The sequence below is a fragment of the Rhagoletis pomonella genome, unplaced genomic scaffold (genome assembly GCF_013731165.1).
Source record: "Rhagoletis pomonella isolate Grant_MI unplaced genomic scaffold, Rhpom_1.0 Rhpom_scaffold_00002, whole genome shotgun sequence".
In the NCBI taxonomy this organism is placed as follows: Eukaryota; Metazoa; Arthropoda; class Insecta; order Diptera; family Tephritidae; genus Rhagoletis; species Rhagoletis pomonella.
In genome coordinates, this window is record NW_023458556.1 from 77,923,150 (window position 1) to 77,942,350 (window position 19,201).

The 19,201-nt window shown below is 36.0% G+C and overlaps 1 protein-coding gene across 1 annotated transcript in view; it reads left to right on the forward strand.

Moving 5' to 3' along the window:
* Positions 1–19,201, forward strand: part of LOC118734095 (pituitary homeobox 2) — a 224,790-nt gene that overhangs the window by 118,750 nt on the left and 86,839 nt on the right. Inside the window, exons 4-5 of the mRNA XM_036463800.1 lie at positions 4,899–5,075; positions 5,265–5,370. Coding sequence (XP_036319693.1) covers positions 4,899–5,075; positions 5,265–5,370 — 283 coding nt within the window. The remainder of the gene's footprint in view (positions 1–4,898; positions 5,076–5,264; positions 5,371–19,201) is intronic.

The window sequence follows — 19,201 nt, forward strand, 5'->3', positions numbered from 1 at the left end:
GAAGATGAAGATGAAGATGAAGATGAAGATGAAGATGAAGATGAAGAAGAAGATGAATGATAGAGATGAAGATAAAGATAAGTAGACTGTTATGGTCGGCCTGTAATTCCCGCAGGAGATTTCAATGTCAACTTTTAGCTGGCCATATCTGATGAACTGGCAAAATTTTTTAAAGAAAAATTTTCACTGGAAATGGTTAGTGGTAGAATTCTGGTAATTCTGGTAATGGTAGAATGGTAGAATAGAAGGTAGGAATTCTTTCAAGGCTATTACATGCTCCCAAGGTTTTTCATTTTGAAGCTCACAAATTGTATATAATGACTACAGTACATATTCCCGCTTAATTGCACTTCAAAAATTGCAAAATTTTTGGTTCAATTAAGTTGGGAAAATTGAAGGTACAGTTTGAAAACATAATGAATGATAGCTAAAGCTGCTAATAACTGAAATTATAGAAAACTTAAGAAACTGAGCAAGTTTCGGTTTAAAAGCTCAGTTAGTCTAGACTTAACTTAACTTACCACAAGAAATCATCAATGATTACTCAAACACGTCAACTTAAGCCAAGCGTGGAAATATTTTGTTTTTGTATTTTCTTTTTCATCAGTTTAACAGTTCGCCGCCTAAAATGCCACATCGAAAAATTCAGGGCTGCAAACCGGTTTCGATCCGAACCGGTGTTTGAACCGAACCTTAGATTTTTTTCGGACTCCGAACCGAACCCTTTTTATTTTGAAATCCCAAAACCGAACCAAAAGCCACTCCAAAAAATGGTTCGATTCGGTTCAAAATGAAAATCCCCTATAGCATTTTTTACGTTTTGTAATACACATTTTTCTCTAAAAATGCAACCCATATGGTAAAACCGCAAAAACATTTTTGTTTGATGGCAACTATTTACGTGAGTTGTAATTTCGCCCATATAAAGAATGATTGAAATATTTTTATATGGAGAAAATGCTTATCAACGCCAGCAAAAAAATCAAAAAACTACATACTCGGATTTTTGTAGTTCTGATAAAAACTGTATACTTTGATGTAATTTTGTTTAAAGTTGTAGATTTTTTCTAATTTTCGTACAAAGTTTTAAATTAGGATTTATATGGTTTTTGTTATATAACAAGCTACACATTTATAAAAAATATATGAACATTAAACCAAAGAAAGTCAAATTTCGCACTCCTATTATTTTGACATATGAAGTTAAGGCCTAATGTAAGCTCCAACCTACCGAAAATGAGGGTTTCAACATTAAGCCAAGATTTTGAGTGTCAATTCGAAATTCTGAGTATGCTGTTTTTATCTACTCGACTAGGCTCACGACTTGTCCAAACCTTAAAAAAGTTTTTCTAATTTCGCCTTGATCGCGTTGACTTTAAATAATTTTTTTTAATATTACGCATTTTCTACCATACAAATAAGAATTTCCCACATACTTTGTATGGCAGAAAATCCGTTGAGAAATTGCCATTAATCAACTTAGAAATTAAAAAATGCTTCCTAGAAATTTTTATTAGATGAAACTTTGAAGAATTTTCATAATTTTTGCACAAAGTTTGAAACTTGGATTCATATGGTTAAAAATAAATGAACCTTAAATAAACAAAAGAAAATTAGCCAAAACTTGCTGAAATGTCGCGCCTCTATTTATTTTTCCACCACTATACATGTGGATATTTGAATTTGATCTTAGTAACAGAGCCTTTTATTTTTATGTTACAGATTTGCCATATTTTTGCAATATTTGTAAGCTTTAGCATAAAAAATTAAACCATTTGAACGGGTTCTTGTACCGGTACAAGCTTTTCCTAAGTGATTCGAACAACTGAACCGAACCACCCCTATTTTTAGAGATTTAGAGGCCCCGAAAAAATTCATGCAAACGAAAATGTTTGCGTTCATTTATTTTTAAGAAATACAAAAACGAGAGTCTTGAAACCCTGATTCTCCCAGCGCTCTCAATTTCCGTAAGGCCGCAACTTAAGAATATAAAATCTACAGCAGGCATGCTTAACGCCGGTAGAACTCCATAAGCAAGTGCCCTGCGCTGGCAAAATTCTATAGGCAAGTGCGCTGCGCTGGGCACTGCTGATTTACAGGTTCTTAGTTGCTTACGGTACGTTAAATTTTAACAAGGTTAGGTTAGGTTAGGTTGAAGCGGCTGCCTTCATCCAACATAGGAGAGAGGCACACTTGGACCCAGTGGGTCCGTTGTGATAGCAATTGAGAGCTCGAATTCGAACCCGTCCGTTCACCTAGAAGTGGAACCAGTTGGTTAGGTTTAGAAAGCGCGAGAATTCGTAAATGCCTGCTCCACTTAGATCCGCGAGACAATCAAAACGGTGGGGGGAAATGAACGTCTCCTCGCCCTCTCGTGAGGGCGGGGCAATGAGAGAGGTAGTGTTCCACACTCTCGATTTCGACCTCGTCGCGGCAACCATGGCAGAAGTCATTGGTCGGCAAACCCATTATGCTAGCATGCCTTCCCATTAAGCAGCGGCCCGTAATTATAACGGTCACCAGCCTTAGAACAGGACTTCTAGCCAAATGAGTGCGTCGGATCTTTTCTTGTCGAATTTGAGTCAGATTTGTCGAGGCGTCCCACACGTGGGTTCTACCGACCATCTTTTATTTGCCCTCTCAACGAAGTATGTCCTGAGCCATGTCTTACAGGTAGATAGGTGTATGCCCGCTACATGAGAGGAGTTCACGCCCGACAGGGTAGTTCCTTTCCGCGCAAGCTCGTCCGCCGCACAGTTACCCTGAAAGTCCCTGTTGCCCGGTACCCACACGATGTCACTAGTTGATTTTGAAGCTAGATCGTTAAGGGCTTTCCTACATTCCAACGCAGTTATTGATGATGTCTTGCAGCAATACAGTGACTTAATAGCTGCTTGGCTATCGGAGTATATTGTTACTGAAGGTAGATTAAGAGAAGAATCGATGAGCCAGAGTGCAGCCTCCTTTATGGCCGCGAGTTCCGCTTGGAAGACACTGCAGTGGTCTGGTAGCCTAAAGCAGAGATCTAGTGAGAGGTCTTTTGAGTGTATCCCACTCCCTACTCTTAATTTAGTTTAGAATCATCCGTGTAAATGGCTGTTGAGTTATCTTGGAGGCCCCAGACCGAGTCGTCCTCCCAGTCCTTCCTTGAAGGAATACGAGGCGAGAACTTATTCTCGAGCACCATCGGTGGTGTCGTATAATCTGGGGACCTGAATGTGTCCGGGTAGTTGGTTAGGATGTTGGTGTGACCTAATCTGGTGTCTTTCCATTTTGACAGTGCATTTATTCTTACTGCTTTGCAGCTCCCCTGTAGCTTCCCAAAAAGGTCTACGGGCAGAAAGTTTAGAAGTGTTTCCATAGCTTTGGTGGGTGTGGATGGCAGTGCACCTGTGATTAGCATGCATGCCGTCCTTTGAACCTTGGTAAGCTTAGAATTTGTGAGCTCCTGGATAACCAGTGATGTCCACCAGACTGTGACGCCGTAGAATAATATAGGACGTACCACTACTGTGTAAATCCGGTGAACTATGTGGGGTTTGAGACCCCATTTCTTGCCTATAGCCGTTTTGTAGTAGGCCCGCTCTTCTACGTTGCGTTGCCAGGTAAGTTTCCTGTCCAAGATGACGGTCAAGTATTTCACTTCATCAGAGAGCGACAGCTATACGCCATTTAAGGTAGGAAGTTGAAATGGGGGGATTTTTGTTTTCCGTGTGAAGAGAACCGTGACCATTTTAGCCGGGTTAGTGTTCAGTCCGCATTCTCTAGAACAGGTTTCCACGATAACCAAGGCGTTTTGCAACAGTTCTCCCAGGATTTGTGGGTGTTTACCGGTTGCAGTTAGGGCAAGAGCATCGGCATACGCAATAGCGTTGCAGCACATGAGTAGGGTGTTTACCGTAAGATTCCAGAGGAGTGGTGAGAGTAATTCTCCTTGAGGAGTGCCCCTTGTCGTATATCTTGTGATGTAAGCTTTTTAGATTACCGTTAGGTTGGGGCATAATATGTCAGATGCTTCTTGCAGCTCCGCTGTGAAAATGCCATCCAGTCCAGGGGATTTGAAGGGTTTAAAAGATTTTATGGCCCTGTCCACATTCCTGTGGGTTACGATGGCTTCCCCCGCCGGAAATGATCCTAGAGTAGGGGCCGAGTTACTCTCCGCCGCGGTGCAGCCAGGCAAGTGTGTATCTAGAAGAATCTCTAGCATATCATCCCGAGATGAAGTCCACTCGCTGTTTATCCTCTGGATATAGCTGTGAGAAATGGCACTCTTTGATAATACCTTCCGTAACCGGTTGGCTTCCAAATGTTCCTCAATATTGTCACAGAAGTTTTTCCATGATGTCCTCTGAGCCCTTTTAAGGCTTCCTTATAGGAATACCACGATCCGTCTCCTTTCGCCTTTCTAATCCACCGAGAGAATCAAGTTTTAACTAACCGACCACACAGTTTCTCATATAACAGGTAGGCCAAAATATTAAGTTAAGTTAAGTAACTGAAAGTAAGTCTAGACTAACTGAGCTTTAAGTAAATATTTAAAACTATTAAGCTTTACGTTATTAATTGTTTTTTTTTCGTGAATTTCGGCGTGAAAGGCCAGTGTTCTACTCACTGAGCTAAGTTCGTACATGCAACCTGTTGTGGCTTTTCCACATTTTCATTTTATCAACCCAACTGCATTCAAGGACAACTACTTTATTGCTATTTAGACTTGAACATGTGTTTGTGGTTTCACTTAATTCCATTTTTAGACTATTAACTCGAAGACTGGCTTGTCTTTTAATTTTTGTTGCGTTATTTGTGGCCTAATATAAATTTAAATTACTAATTGTTTTTTGATGTTGAGGCCAGTTGTTTGTGATTCATTTTTTAATAAGCTTTACTTTATTTTAATTCAGGTTTGGTTTCAAAATCGTCGCGCTAAATATCGAAAACAAGAAAAGCAGCTGCAGAAAGCTTTGGCTCCATCTGTGATCCCCTCGTGCAACGGCATGATGAGAAATATACAAGGATACAGTGTATCACGTGGTTATCAGCCGTATCCACATCACAACTCAATAAATCGATATCCGCAGGTGTGTAAAACGAACTTATAATTCATTTGGTTAAATGCCATACATAGCCAACAAGCACGCTTTGGCATTTAAATAATGATCCATGGGATCGAAATTTATACATATATAAACATATTTCCATATGTATATACATTTGTATATTATATTTGTATATTTGGAAATATTTGTAATGACGTGGTTTTTTTTTAGGATTTATTCCAAATGGGCGCTTCATCTTACCCAGGTATGACGCAACCGTTCTCAATGACACATGGCACAAATATGGGTTCTGTGGGCGTTCGTCAGGATTCTATGGGTAAGTATTTTAATTATTTTAGCCCTTGAACATTTTACATTCACAAATGTGTATATGTACATACCCAAATATACAGCTATACATATATAGGTCATTCCATTGAAAAGAGGAAAACGACATAAATTTAAATATGCCCTAATTATCTCTTATTTCAGATTTACCTCTTTTAAAATATCTACATTTCATTAATTTGTTTGAAAATGTTAAAAAAATCAAAAGAAGTTGTAATTTTTGTCTATGGAAACTTTTATTTCGTGCATAATTACTTTACACCAGTCACAAGGAGATGTCTCACCAGTCACAACTTTAAATATTTTTTCATATTTTATGAAGATTATATAAACCTCATTTTTATTGAAAACGAAAGCGTATAATTCATATTTACACCACAAAAACACCGTTTGTGAAAGTTAGGTATTTTGGCTAAAATTCATCTTTGAGTGCACGAGGGTAAAATAAAATTATTTTCATTGTCCCGCCAGTCACATTAATTCAAATGATACTTACAAAAAATAATGTAAAAAAAAAAATATTTTTTAAAAACAAGCTTCTGTTTATCATGTACAATCAAAGGAATAAAATAAAATAATGTAAAAAAAAAGATTTTTTAGCAAGAAAATTTTGTTATAACTGCATTAAAGCGAATAAAATAAAATAAGTTAAGCTTTCGTTAAAGTTACTAAAAGCCAAATGGCGAAAGGAATTACTCAAACTCTAATGAAAATTACTAACAATTTGTATTGATTTACTTCGGTTTTAATGTACATGTTAAATAAAAGCTTATTTTTAAAAAATATCTTTTTTTACATTATTTTATTTTGAAATTTTTAGTTTTATTTTACATAACCCGCACATAATATTTTTATTAAGGGCTGACTCTCCATTTATGAGCATAGTACATTTAATATAAGCGTCGTAAATCTTTTCGATCATCTGTTTAGGCTGAGCAAAATACGTTGAGTTCAGGTAGCGAAAAAATTGTACCATGGAAAAAATGGCGGAAAGTTGGCGACTGTTGAGCTGAGCGTTTCTAGGACAAACAGTCAACGTTTAGCAATAGCTATGTAAGTCTTATGAACGCGCCCAATGTGTCACGAATTGGGAGCATAATCAGAAACAAATCGGTGTCTTATTTAATTAAAGCATTCAGCTCAGGTACAAGCCGCACACCCGGTAAGTGCTCTACAGAAATTAGTATAGAAATAACACAGGGCTAACTGCTGATTCATTGAAACTAATTGCCGGTATTTTATCTTACCATAGAGTTCACAATAGAATCTATCATACCAGCGCCTGAAACTATACTGCTTAGTTGCGCTCGCAGATTACGCTCTGCTATCACTAACGGTAGTGAACACGCTGTGTAAATGAGCTGTTAGATGAAGATAAAGCAGAGAATGTTAATTGAATTAAGCTATTACGGTACAAGGATGAAATTCAAAAAAGGCTCGTGTGCATATTAATCATTAACCCATAACACAGGCCGACAAAATTTCATTAAATTTTCTAACCAAGAATCGGACTTAACTTTTCCCAAGGTCTTTGACGTGCTGAATTCGAATCTGACCCCAAAATAGCCCAATCACGTCAGGATTTCGAGATATTCTAACCTAAAAGTACAAAAAATCACGGTTTTTGGGCACATTTGAACTCATGTAACACGATGAAAACAATTTTTTCACAATACTCCTCATTTTCAGAATATCGACGAATTTACTAAACTCAGTAAATTCAACAGACGACTTCTCGGTGACAAATAAAGATTTTTTTAAAGCTTTAAAATGAATTTTAGAGGGGAGCAATTGTACTTTTAGATAACGAGATGATCTTTCTGAAAAAAAAAGTTTTTCATCGTGTGACGTGATTGGGCTATTCTGGGGTCAGCATCGAATTCAGCACGAAAAAATCTGAAAAGCTTTTCAAAAATAAATACTGCAAATTTTCAAGGATACTCAAGGCTAAAATTTTAAAAGGAAATTTTCAATGCCTATTCATCCATAGGCACGGAAAAATTTAATATTTTTAAATTCTACAGGATTTTCTCATTCATTTGGTACTCCTATTGTTATTCTACATTGCACCAGATTTTTTAAATAATTTTTTAAATTAATCATACATTTAAAATTTCCAAGTCCTTTAAAAAAGAATCCTGATGTCAGATCGATAACGCGGTTTTACTATATTTTTTTATATTTGAGTATTTTTTTTGGTATGAAATTCTCTGTGTGATGAGTGTTATCATTGATTTTTTTGAGTAACTTATGCCACTTTCAAAATAAACATCTTCGTTATACCGCTGACTAGCAAAACTTCTCTCTAACGTAAACTCAGTAGTTCTCAACATTTCAATGCAAATTTTTTTAAGGAATAGATACCGTGAAGCCATAATTAGTGGTATCATTGACTCGATTTTTTTTTTTTGAAAATGTGACTTATGCCAAAATAAACGGCTCATATCGAGCCCTAACCGCCAAAATAACGTAAGCGACATTTTTTTCAAAATTTTCTTTTTGATGCAGAAATGCATCTAGATGCTCTAGGAATATTTCTGCATCAAAAAGAAAATTTTGAAAAAAATTTCGCTTACGTTATTTTGGCGTTTAGAGCTCGATATATAGATGCTTATTCATTCCCTTCTAAATAGGTAAATCATTATGAACTTTCCAAACTTCTTATTTGCTTAATAAAGTTTTATCTCATTGCGAATATTTTTATAGCTCTGCTTACATATTAATGTTTATACATACATAATAATATAATAATAGATTGGCGCTTACACATATGTTAGTGTTTGGCCGAGCTTCTCCTCCGATTTGTGGCGTGCGCCTTGATGTTGTCACACAAAGCCGGGGGACCTACAGTTTTACGCCGACTCCGAATGGCGATTGTATTTTTATGACAATCTGTTTTTCATGGCAGAAATACACTCGGAGGTTTGCCATTGCCTGTCGAGGGGCGGCCGCTGTTAAGAAAAAACCTTTTTTTTTATATTTTTTGCGATGTTGCTTTGACCAGGGCTTGAACCCAGGCGTCGCGGAGTGGAAGCGCGCACTGCTTACACCCAGAAAAAGGTTTAGTTATAATAACCACGATTTGGTTATAGTGACCAAGTGGCATAGTTGGATATGACGAAATAAATATCTAGTTCACGAAGTCAGCAATTTACTTAAGACTTCTAGTTGGGACAAATGTATATTTGTTAATAATTACAAAACGACTACCTTGATTGGACAATATTGTTAGTTGAATAAAATGATTGTTGAGTAAATATAAACAATGCTTTGGTTGATACAAGTTAATTTTGTGAACTTGCTGTAGACTTGAATCAGCTAACCGTTTATTATTGGAAAGAAAGTTTCAGTTTGATACAAATAAAAATTTACTCGATGTTTGTTGTGTTTACTTTCTTCTTTTATTTGCATATATTAAGCTTAAAAAATACGTACATATTTACATAAGTTAGTTACTAAAGTAAATAATACATATGTATATGGTGGTATGCATTTCCTAAAAAACAACGATGGAACAGGAACAGTCGTGCGAAAACCCAGGTAAATATCTGGAAGTATACTGCCTTGCTTTTTCCTTGGCTAAACACACTTTCAAATTATAATTCACATGAATTATACATCCATTGAAAAACCCCGGTTGGCATCAAACTGTATATTTTTAAATAACTATGCGCGCACCGAAACAACTCGCGGTGATAGAAAAACTGAAACTGAGACAAACAATTCTGTGCATGTCATAGCACACACTTTTCTTTCTTTACCTTGCGCAGCGATCGACATGCCATAGCTTACCAAGAATGATAGAATACAAGATTGCGCCGATCAGAGAAGATTTTGAGAATAACTTTTGTGTGACGTCACATTGGTGCAATTGCGAGAGAGAAATGCCAAAACGTGAGCAAGAATGGAAGAAGAAGAAAAAATGTTGCAAGGAAAACGTAAACAAGTTGCACAAGTGTGACGTCATGCAAACCACGATTCTGTCAAATTCGTTAAGAGAGGAATAGCGGTCCGAGATCGGCGCAACCTTTGTATTCTCTCAATCGTGATAGCTTACTGAGCGCTCTGTGACCACACCAGGGATGAAAAAGTAGGTACAATTGTACCTTTTTCCGACGTTTGCTGACCTAAAGGTACATTAGGTACAATCACTAGATTTTAGGTACAATCATCTTTTGATTAGATGAATTTTTATTCTTATTTTCTTCTTTTGCTTTACTGTGATAATATATTTACTTGTCGGCATGGGAAAAAGTGGGGAAAAGTGGTCAAAAGGAAGAAATTAACAAAATCATATTGTGTATTCTCTTAAATATTTTACATTGGATTTAGAAGAGCCACGACGAAAAATGAACCCTTTACTTAGCTATCCTAAACTTCTTAATTCTTGCTGTATTTTTGATATTCGAAATTGGGATTAATTTCTTCCATAAAACGTCATTGCCCCCTAGACCGATGTACTCCCCTCTCCACTGACGGTGTGAAATCTACAAACGCGCTACCTGTGCAATTGTTGGAATGCATTTTTTTATCTATTGAAACCATAAAAGCTAAAGTTCCCCGCATATGATAACATTTTTAACTTTTCTATTAATTTTTTTCGCCCATACAGTCCTGGGTCTAAGATTTATTCAAATTGTCTGTAGTTGAGGGCCACAAATTGAGGCAATAGCTATTTGACCCATATTCGCTATTTGATTTCTGGAATATATTTAAACTGCTTTCGAATATACTTACGGCAATTCCCATTATTTTCTCTAGACTTGCTGCAGCTATTTAAGGGAATCGGATAAATCAGCAGCCTCCTTTCCTTTTGTTTTATAAAAAGCTAGAAAAAAGTAAACTTCGCCAGAGTGTTTTTTTGGTCTATTTCGCCAGAATTTTCCAGTAGTCAAAATTAGGCAAAAACAAAGCTTCTCCGATTCGCATTAGACTATACTCTGGATGTAGATATAAACTCAGCTAAAAAAAGCAAGTCAAGTTTATTTAAAAACTTCTTATGAACTAACGTAACGTAACTTTTTTTAGGTACAGTCTGTCTCATTTAGGTGCATTTATTTTATGATATTAGATACAATCTGAAATTTCCATTTTTCATCCCTGGACCACACGCGTGTTTCACCCATATACGAACAGCGGTAGTGGAACAATGATTTCCACGCACAATGCAATGGTCGGCATACCAGAACATTCAAACGATTCAATAAGTGGGACCAGTGTTGCCACAGACAAATTTTTTTTCCTACCAAAACTTCCTACCAAAATCAACCAAAACCTACCAAAATTTTATTTAAGTTTTTAATATTTTTTTAATGACACGGCATCGAGATTTATGCATAAAAATCGTTAAATCGTTATTAAAAGAACAGATTTGTAAGATAATAGCTGGAGAATATATCGCCTAACAAGGCAATGCCTTCAAAGAATAAACCGTTTTTTCGCTCTCCTGTAAAATTTGAGTGCCGTAAGATAGGCGGTTTTGCAATTGGGCGATGGGCGGTTTTGCAAAAACATCAACTATATTATTATTATTACGTCTGGGATACACGCGCTGCGACCTTAGAAGATCTGTTGTTCTTAACCCTAATTGTAATCATTCCAACCTTATTCTCTTTCAGAAGTTAGGCACTTTGGAGCGCGTTTAAATAAAATTTTGGATGAAGACAATCCTTCCCCAAAGTGTATCAGTCTGGTATTTATGATACGTGGGCAGTCACATAGAATATGCTCTGGAGTTTCCTCTACCAGCTCACTAAACAGCTTTCGTTGCCTTCAAACCCTTCATGTCCCGGAACCCCACACAGCGTTACGTTATAGTTGGCTTGCAAGTGGTTCAAAAGAGTTCTACAGCTGTCCACAAGCCTGATGCCGTTTTAAAAGAGTCCAAAGCGTTTAACCTGCCTGAATATCCGACATAATATTTAATTTGGCCCCATTTTTTCTTCTACACAGACCACGATTGCGAAGACTTTCGCCTGGAATATAGTTGGGTATGCGTAAATTGGCAGACTTTCTGAAATTTTGGTCCAAATACGCCTGCCCCAGTACTCTCTTCATTCATCTTTGATCCGTCGGTGGTCCCTTTCAGGAATTCTGATCTTGTAGGGTTTATAGAAAGATAACTCGGGATTATCCAGTAATGGCTTTAGAACCTCCAAATGACCTCGAAGATCCCAAATTTTCTTGCTGATCATACTAGGCAGTCGTAGGGCGCTTCTGCAGGCCTCTTTCAAACAGGATAGACAAAAGAAAAACGCCTGCAATGACACCAATGGCATCCGTTAGACAGGTGCCCATAGCTCCTGTAGTGGCCACGCGGACCAGTCGGTACAGCTTGATAAAGGTGAAAACGTCCTTTACTTGCGTAGCTTTTGGTCACCAGGCCAGTGCCGCATATGTGACAACGGGTCTTACTACCATATTGAAAGATCAATAGGTTAGTTTTGGTGATATTCCTCAAGTCTTACAATAAAGTCTCTGGTCAGGTGGACAATGGTGGACTTTACCGGTGAAATATTCGTGTAAACAAAGTTGCTAAAGTGTTTGAAGATACATATTTTATATTTTTCGCAAATAACTATTATTGTCGCGGAACCTACCAAAATCCAATCTATCCTACCAACCCACCAAATGGAAAAAAACCTACCAGTTTTAGTAGGAAAAGCCCATGTTTGGCAACACTGAGTGGGACTGTGTGCATTGCTCAGCGGGCGCTCTTCGTATGTGAAACACACATTTGCTCAGAGAGCGCTCTACATTCTTTAGGGGAGGCTCACAAGCAGTGTTGCCAGGTCTTCGGCATGAGAAAACGTCCCTCTTGGTCTGAAAAAACTTCATTTCCTACCCAAAAACGTCTTTCTCAATTGGATGTACAAAAAATTGTTCTTATAAAACTTTTATTGTATACAAAGGTACATATCGAGCCCTAACCGCCAAAATAACGTAAGCGACATTTTTTTCAAAATTGTCTTTTTGATGCAGAAATATTCCTAGAGCATTTAGATGCATTTCTGCATCAAAAAGAAAATTGTGTCGCTTACGTTATTTTGGCGGCTAGGGCTCGATATGTACCAGGGACCTGCAATTATTCGTGTTTTTAAGTAATTGGTTGAATAACACAAGAAATAGTGTTAGTGGATATTATTCATTGCAGAATATTCACACATATGCACTAACACTATTTTACGCTCGGCACACAAAGCGAGAGCATGTACAATGACTAAGTTCTCTGTTGATATGCATTGGTGGCGCCGATGACGATACCGCTACTCGGCTCTCAGTGATTTTGACAGAATCAGCTGTTTTGGTGACGTCATAGTAGAGAAGACAGCAGTAGTGATGTGCTCAGTCAATACTTTCAAGTATTGATCGATATTCGGTAACGATTTAAAATGTATCCAATACTCTCGATACTCGGTACCAAAACATTTTGATTTCAAATAAAAGCGCACACCGGCCAAAGATATGGAAAAAACGGCTCAGGGGAGACTCGCCAATAGAGCCAATAGAGCTTTTAATACTGATTCAAATGAACGATGTATATATGTCGGTTCCAGGCCATAACGCAGAGAAACTCTCACTTGTTTGAAGCTTTTTTGTTCCAGCTGAATCGGACGATATCATTTTTGGAGGCCTAGGGGCAGATTCTATAACCAGTTAGCGACAATTTTCGAATCGGTATCGGGTTAGTTGACGTATGATATGAAATATTGTTACACCAACAAGTACGATATCGATCCGAAACTTGTCGCTAACTGGTTAGATCTCCCCCCTGAAAAGCTTCTTCATCCGTCAAAACATTTTTCTTGAACCTTGGATCGACTAAGGTTAAAAATGATTAAATAATATTTTTCTGTGGCGATAAGTTCAAGTGTTTTAGCCGATATCATATAAATTAGTAATGAAAGTTTTTTCTAAACCTGAAATGCATATAATGGCGAGGGTTTAATGTAAATAATCGGTATCGGATACCGAAAAGGAAGTATAGGGTACCGAAATCTTTTTGAAGTATTGGGTACCGAATATTGGGGACAATTCAGCACATCACTAGTCGCCCTCATTCTCGCCGCTCTCAGTTGTCAACTCTACGATGACGTCACGCTAAAATTACTCTCACGAATTCTGCTGCAATCGGCGCAATCTTGTATTCTATCATTCTTGGCATTGGTGTAGTGCTCAATTCTCTCATGGAGCCATTAAACAAATTAGTTATACCGAAATGAGGAGGAACACTAAGAAGCACCAATAGCTCAGTTGAGTGATTTTAGTGAATTTAGTAATTTTCGTCGTTTATAGCAACAAAACATGTACAAACGACGAGAAAGCGACAGCACGCGAAGGCACACAAACACACTCTCACTTTTAGCTCACGCTGGTTTGTTGTTGTTGTGTTCACGCCCGTATGTGACACAGTGTTGGGAAATGAGGTTGTTCCTATAGTACGAAATCTATACAAAAACTGTATTTTTCGACTGTAGTAAATTGTATCGACTTTTGAATTTGCTCATACATTTTCTTAGTACATGCAAACATACATACATACCCTTCAAGACAAATGATTTGATGGTATTCATGGGAAAGTTTATGTATGTAGGTACATTTACATATTTACAGTTTTAACATAAATGTGTATGCACATATTTTGAGGTACACTTCTTAACAAACACATTTTTTTAAATTATTATGAATGGATAAAAGAGACATCTTCTTTAAATTTAGTACTAAAACTTGACATTTGAATAGTATTTCAAGTGCTTGTCAAAACTTTACGACACGCACATATTGACAGGATTGGCCATTTATCTTAAAATTATTTAATTTTAAATATTTGTTTATAAAAATGCAGTTTATACTTTGGCAAAACCCGTATAAATGCAAGGTTCAATCTTTGCGCAATATCAACAAACTTTCGTAAAAATTTCAAGCTTTTTAATTAGATTTCCTAAAAATACATATTTGGAGTATGCAGTTTTGTAGCCCATTCAATTTAAATAAAGTGCAAGTTTAAGATAGCTGCGACTTATCGTTGATTTTTAATATATTTTTTGATGGTGTTGCTCATTTTCTTCATAAAAAAAATCGTCGAACATACTAAGATAATATGGAAGCAAATGACCGACATGTTCAAAAAAAATGCCAAACATATAACGAGCTATATATTTTTAGTATTCGTCACAAAATTGTACTAAAATGTACTGCGTAGTAGGAAAGTATATTGTAAACAAAATTGTATCAAAAAAGTACGATTGTACCAAAAATTCCAACACTGATGTGGCACGACGCAAAACATAAATAATATTAAACTCAATCAAATTATTTTCAACCTCTCACTCGAACAAATGAGTAAAATCCAGATGGTAGACTATAATCAATAAAGACCAGGCATGGGCAGAGAGTTAGCAGGTGCTAAAAGAGCGTAAGCGTTGCGTGTACGTATACAAGCGAGAGCGCATCGATGAGAACACGACAGCATGCAAAATGAATTAGGTACACTAACACATGCTCACTTTTAGCTCACGCTTGTTTGTGGTAGTGCCCACCTCTGATAAAGACAAAAATTGCCGGCAATAATAAGAGTAAGTATATTTTGAGTGTGTTCTTGCTTTGGTGGATATTACTCTTATTCATTTTTGGAATTAGTGGAAGTACTCAATTGCACTAATTGTTATGGATCATGAATAAGTACACTAATTTTATTAGTACTCAAATCCGGTCTCTGATATGTACGTAATGTACATATATTAAAATGTCATTTCGACAGAGCACATTTAAAATTTATTGTAAACTGGTCGTTAATATAAAAATAATTTTATACACACACTTGTTATTATATTTTGATCGATTTTGGCTGTTTCTCTTTCGTTTATTTAATGTTTATTATTTTTCCATAAAATCCAAGCTCATTAATAAACAAAATATAAATCCACAAAAATTGTGCAAAAATAATAAACAATCTGCAAATTTTCAGCTAGATTTTAAACTTTTTATTCAGAGTTTTTAGAATTTTGTTTGAGTATGCAGCTTGATAGCCCATTAAATTTCAGGGCAATAATGTGCAAGTTTAAACGGGCTAAATGATCGCGTTGATTTTTAATAATTTTTTTTTCTTGTAGACATTTGGTTAGGGGCTCGATTTTCGAAAATGCTAAATTACGTTCTGCTAAGAAGGAGCATAGCAATAGGTCCATTCAATATCAAAAAACTGTTACGAATTGTTGCTAGTACTTGCAAGTTTTTACTGGGAATGCATTCAATAACCCAAAATATTTGCAAGAGGGAGCGAATTCGAGAGCGTAACTATCCGAGAGAGCTGCAAATTCTTGCGAGTAAAAATTTTTCTATCAGGAATTTTCAGGAGTCAAAAAGGTCAAAGGTTATGTTTCAAATTCAAATGTAAACAAACTGTTTAAGAGGATGATTTGATGAAACATAATTAGTGAAATGAAAATATGGATGAAAAATTTCAATCTATTGTATATTTTTATACCTTCCTTTTATTAACTCGGGATCTAACTATGTAATATTGATGCGCCTAAAAGATGTAGCGATTTCTATTCTCAAGTTACATACCTGATGACAGTACGAATGGCAATTATAATAGGGAGGTTTTAGTTTTTTAAACTATAATTTTATTAGTTTTATGATGATGGGAACTATTCCCAATTAAAAAGAAAATTGCGCGCCGAAACTTAATCGTCAGAAAGTATCAAAATGGCTTAAGTTGCAAGTTTTTACTAGTTTTGCGTTCAATAACTTTTTTTGAAAATTTTCTCTTGCTCTCAATTTAACTCTTTAACTCTTCTTTTACGCTCTCGCTGCAAGTACTTACTGGAAAAGTTATTGAATGGACCTAATATTTCAGTATTTTTTGTGTTCATTACATTTTCAATGAAGTCTTAAAAAAGTCGCCTACTTTTTTCTGACGTTTTATGCTGCACAGCTTTTTTGATGCTTTTGCGAGCGTGCCTGCTACAATAGATCGGCTCTTCCGGAATTGGCTTTTAATGTGCAATTGCAAACATTACAGCAAGCCTCGTAACCTCAAGTGTTTACACAACCTGCCTTTGAACACGGGATCCTTAGTCCAAGAATCCAGAAAAAATCTTTTGAAGCAGCTGCAGCAAAAAAGATTGTTAAGATTTATTAAGAAAATAATTCAAAATCAGTTATACTTATAAGATTTAGTAACAAAGAAAAATTACTGGGAAGTTAAAATACCGTCATTTTTTACACAAAAAACGTCCAAACGTCAACAGGGTACAAAAAACGTCCAAATGACGTTAAAAACGTCAACCTGGCAACGCTGCTCACAAGCATGAATATGTTCCACTCTCAAACCAAATCGTAGTTTCCTCAACTAAGATTTGGTAACTATGACTAAACCATGTGTTGAAAGAAAGCTTATCTGCATTAGCAGAGCTTAATAATATACTTTTATGAACCATACGTTAAGTTGAATGAAATTTGTAGAAATTTAATAAGTAATTAGTATTAACCCTTCAACTAAATTAACGATTTGTTACAACCTAGATGAATATTAGAAGCTTTAATATATTTAGTTATAATTACCAACCCATGGTAATAGTTCCCAATCCTTGGTAACAGTTCCCAAATATTGTCAAAATTCGGGAACTAAATATCTTTAGTTGTCGAAACTAATCCTTTTTCTCAGTGTACCACTACACCACAGCGGCCGACATACATAGATATGTAAATACCCTGTGGGGAAAATCTCTAGTTCTGAACTGGGGCGCTTCTAGTACATTTAGACCCAGTACTGGTTCGCGATAAATCTCTTTTGCATGCAAGCAACTGGCGAATTTAACATGGCGATGTCCTAGGAAGTGTCATCCCTTTTTCGATAGTTCCAAACTAGTCCTAAATTCTATAGTTCCGAACCAGTTCTAAAATCGACGGACGAAAGAAAAAAGTATCATGATTTTTCAACCTTTCAGTTCTGTCGTGTGCGATTTTACATTATTTTCAAAGAAACGTTTTTTTCAATTTGAAATTAAATTTGTTTGAATGATTGTACGAAATGTACGTTTACATACCTTGCTGTAGCTGACTTTGCAGAGGTGCTCGCTGTTATTGGTTAGATTACAGACGGTCCCAAGATGTTAATATGTTAACACAAAGCTTTGTTTTGTATTACCAAACTATGAAATAGCATCTGCGAAGCACAGAATAGAAGCGTATTTGAACGAAAAAGCCGCCGAACACATATCTATGTAAAGTAAATAAGCCCCCGCTGCATCCCTTATTCAATAGTTCCGAAATAGTTCTAAATTCGACAAATAGGATCTAGTTCGTTCTGCATCCCTTTTTCTATAGTTCCGAACCAATTCTAAATTCTTTAGATATAGATTTGTAGTGAAAAAAACTGAAAAATTAGTTTCTTAAAAGTATCACTTTTCGCCGATTTTGGACTGGTGGGGATCTGGTTCCTATCGGACTAGTTCCTTTTTGGCGATAAAGACCTAGTACGGAACTAGAAATTTGATTCACTAGTCCGCGGTTTCCCTGCAGGGTATATACAATTGTGAGAATGTACATACAAGTAAATGAAGAAATCTTATAGCAGGAAATTATGCATTTATGCACATATGTGTGTATTTATGTATTTTCTCAAGAAAATCATGCATGAGCAAATGTTTTATTCAGATTGGTCACATTTCCGTTTCCTAAATTGAAGTTCCTTGAAGCGTTGGAAGCTTCTTAAAGGAACATTTAAGAAAATTTTCTTAGATTAAGGGGAGAGCATTTCAGCACCTAATGTAATGGAAATGGGAAATGAGAAAATGAATTGCCTTATTGCATATGAATCGTTATTACAGTTTTTGAGTCTGTCTCTAGTATAGTAGTCTCTTAATCACATAAATAATGCATAGGCACATATTGTAGTGTCAGGTATATATGTAAATGATAAATTTATTCTTGATGATTTTTAGTTTGTTGACTAAATTAAATTAAATACATATTTAGAAGTAAAAAATTATTCTTGTTATAACATTCTAAAATTTGTTTGTAAAGTACCAATAATACTATATACATTAGATATGTATGTATGTATTGCCCAAAGATTTCGTCAGACATACTCAGTCCTGGGCTCGAATGGTAAGATCCATTCACGGATCGAAAACCATACGAGAGATAATTAGATACGTGATACGTTAGTCCAGATCCAGAAACAAATTTCGGGGGGTGTTTAAGAAAATTATTGTTTTTATTATACATATTAAGTATATTTATTTTTAAATTGAAAACTGCAATCTCCTTGGTTTTTTTTTGCTAGCTCATACTACTACGCAAATAGGTCTTCAACCTTCGAAGGGTTGAAAATGATCGCTCGCTCATTATAACAGATACTGGCACCTATTTTCAAATAAACAAAGATGGTTAGACAAAGGCTTTTATCACCCTGATTCAAGGCGTCAATAAAAGTTTCAGGCAGCTCTTCTTTTCGTATGTTAGACCAGTACCTGAAAGAAGAACGTTATTACCTGCGCCAGATGGTAAATTCAGCAATGAAAACGTCTTTTCTTTTTAAGATGTTCTTTGGCAAGATGTTCTGCATATTTTTTAGTAAGTTTCTGTGATTGACAAATCTCACTTTTGATCCAAATAATGATCAAATATGGGAATAAAAATTTAGCAACGCAGGATATACTTGATGTCCCACTAGGGATGTTGAAATAAGATCGGTGTTTCCAAAAACCGGTTTTCTTAAATTTGGTTAATGATCTTTTTCAGTCTTTGTTTTAATTTAGGTGTTAATCGGTTTTTTGCTTTTAAACCGAAAACCGAAAATTCGGTTTTTA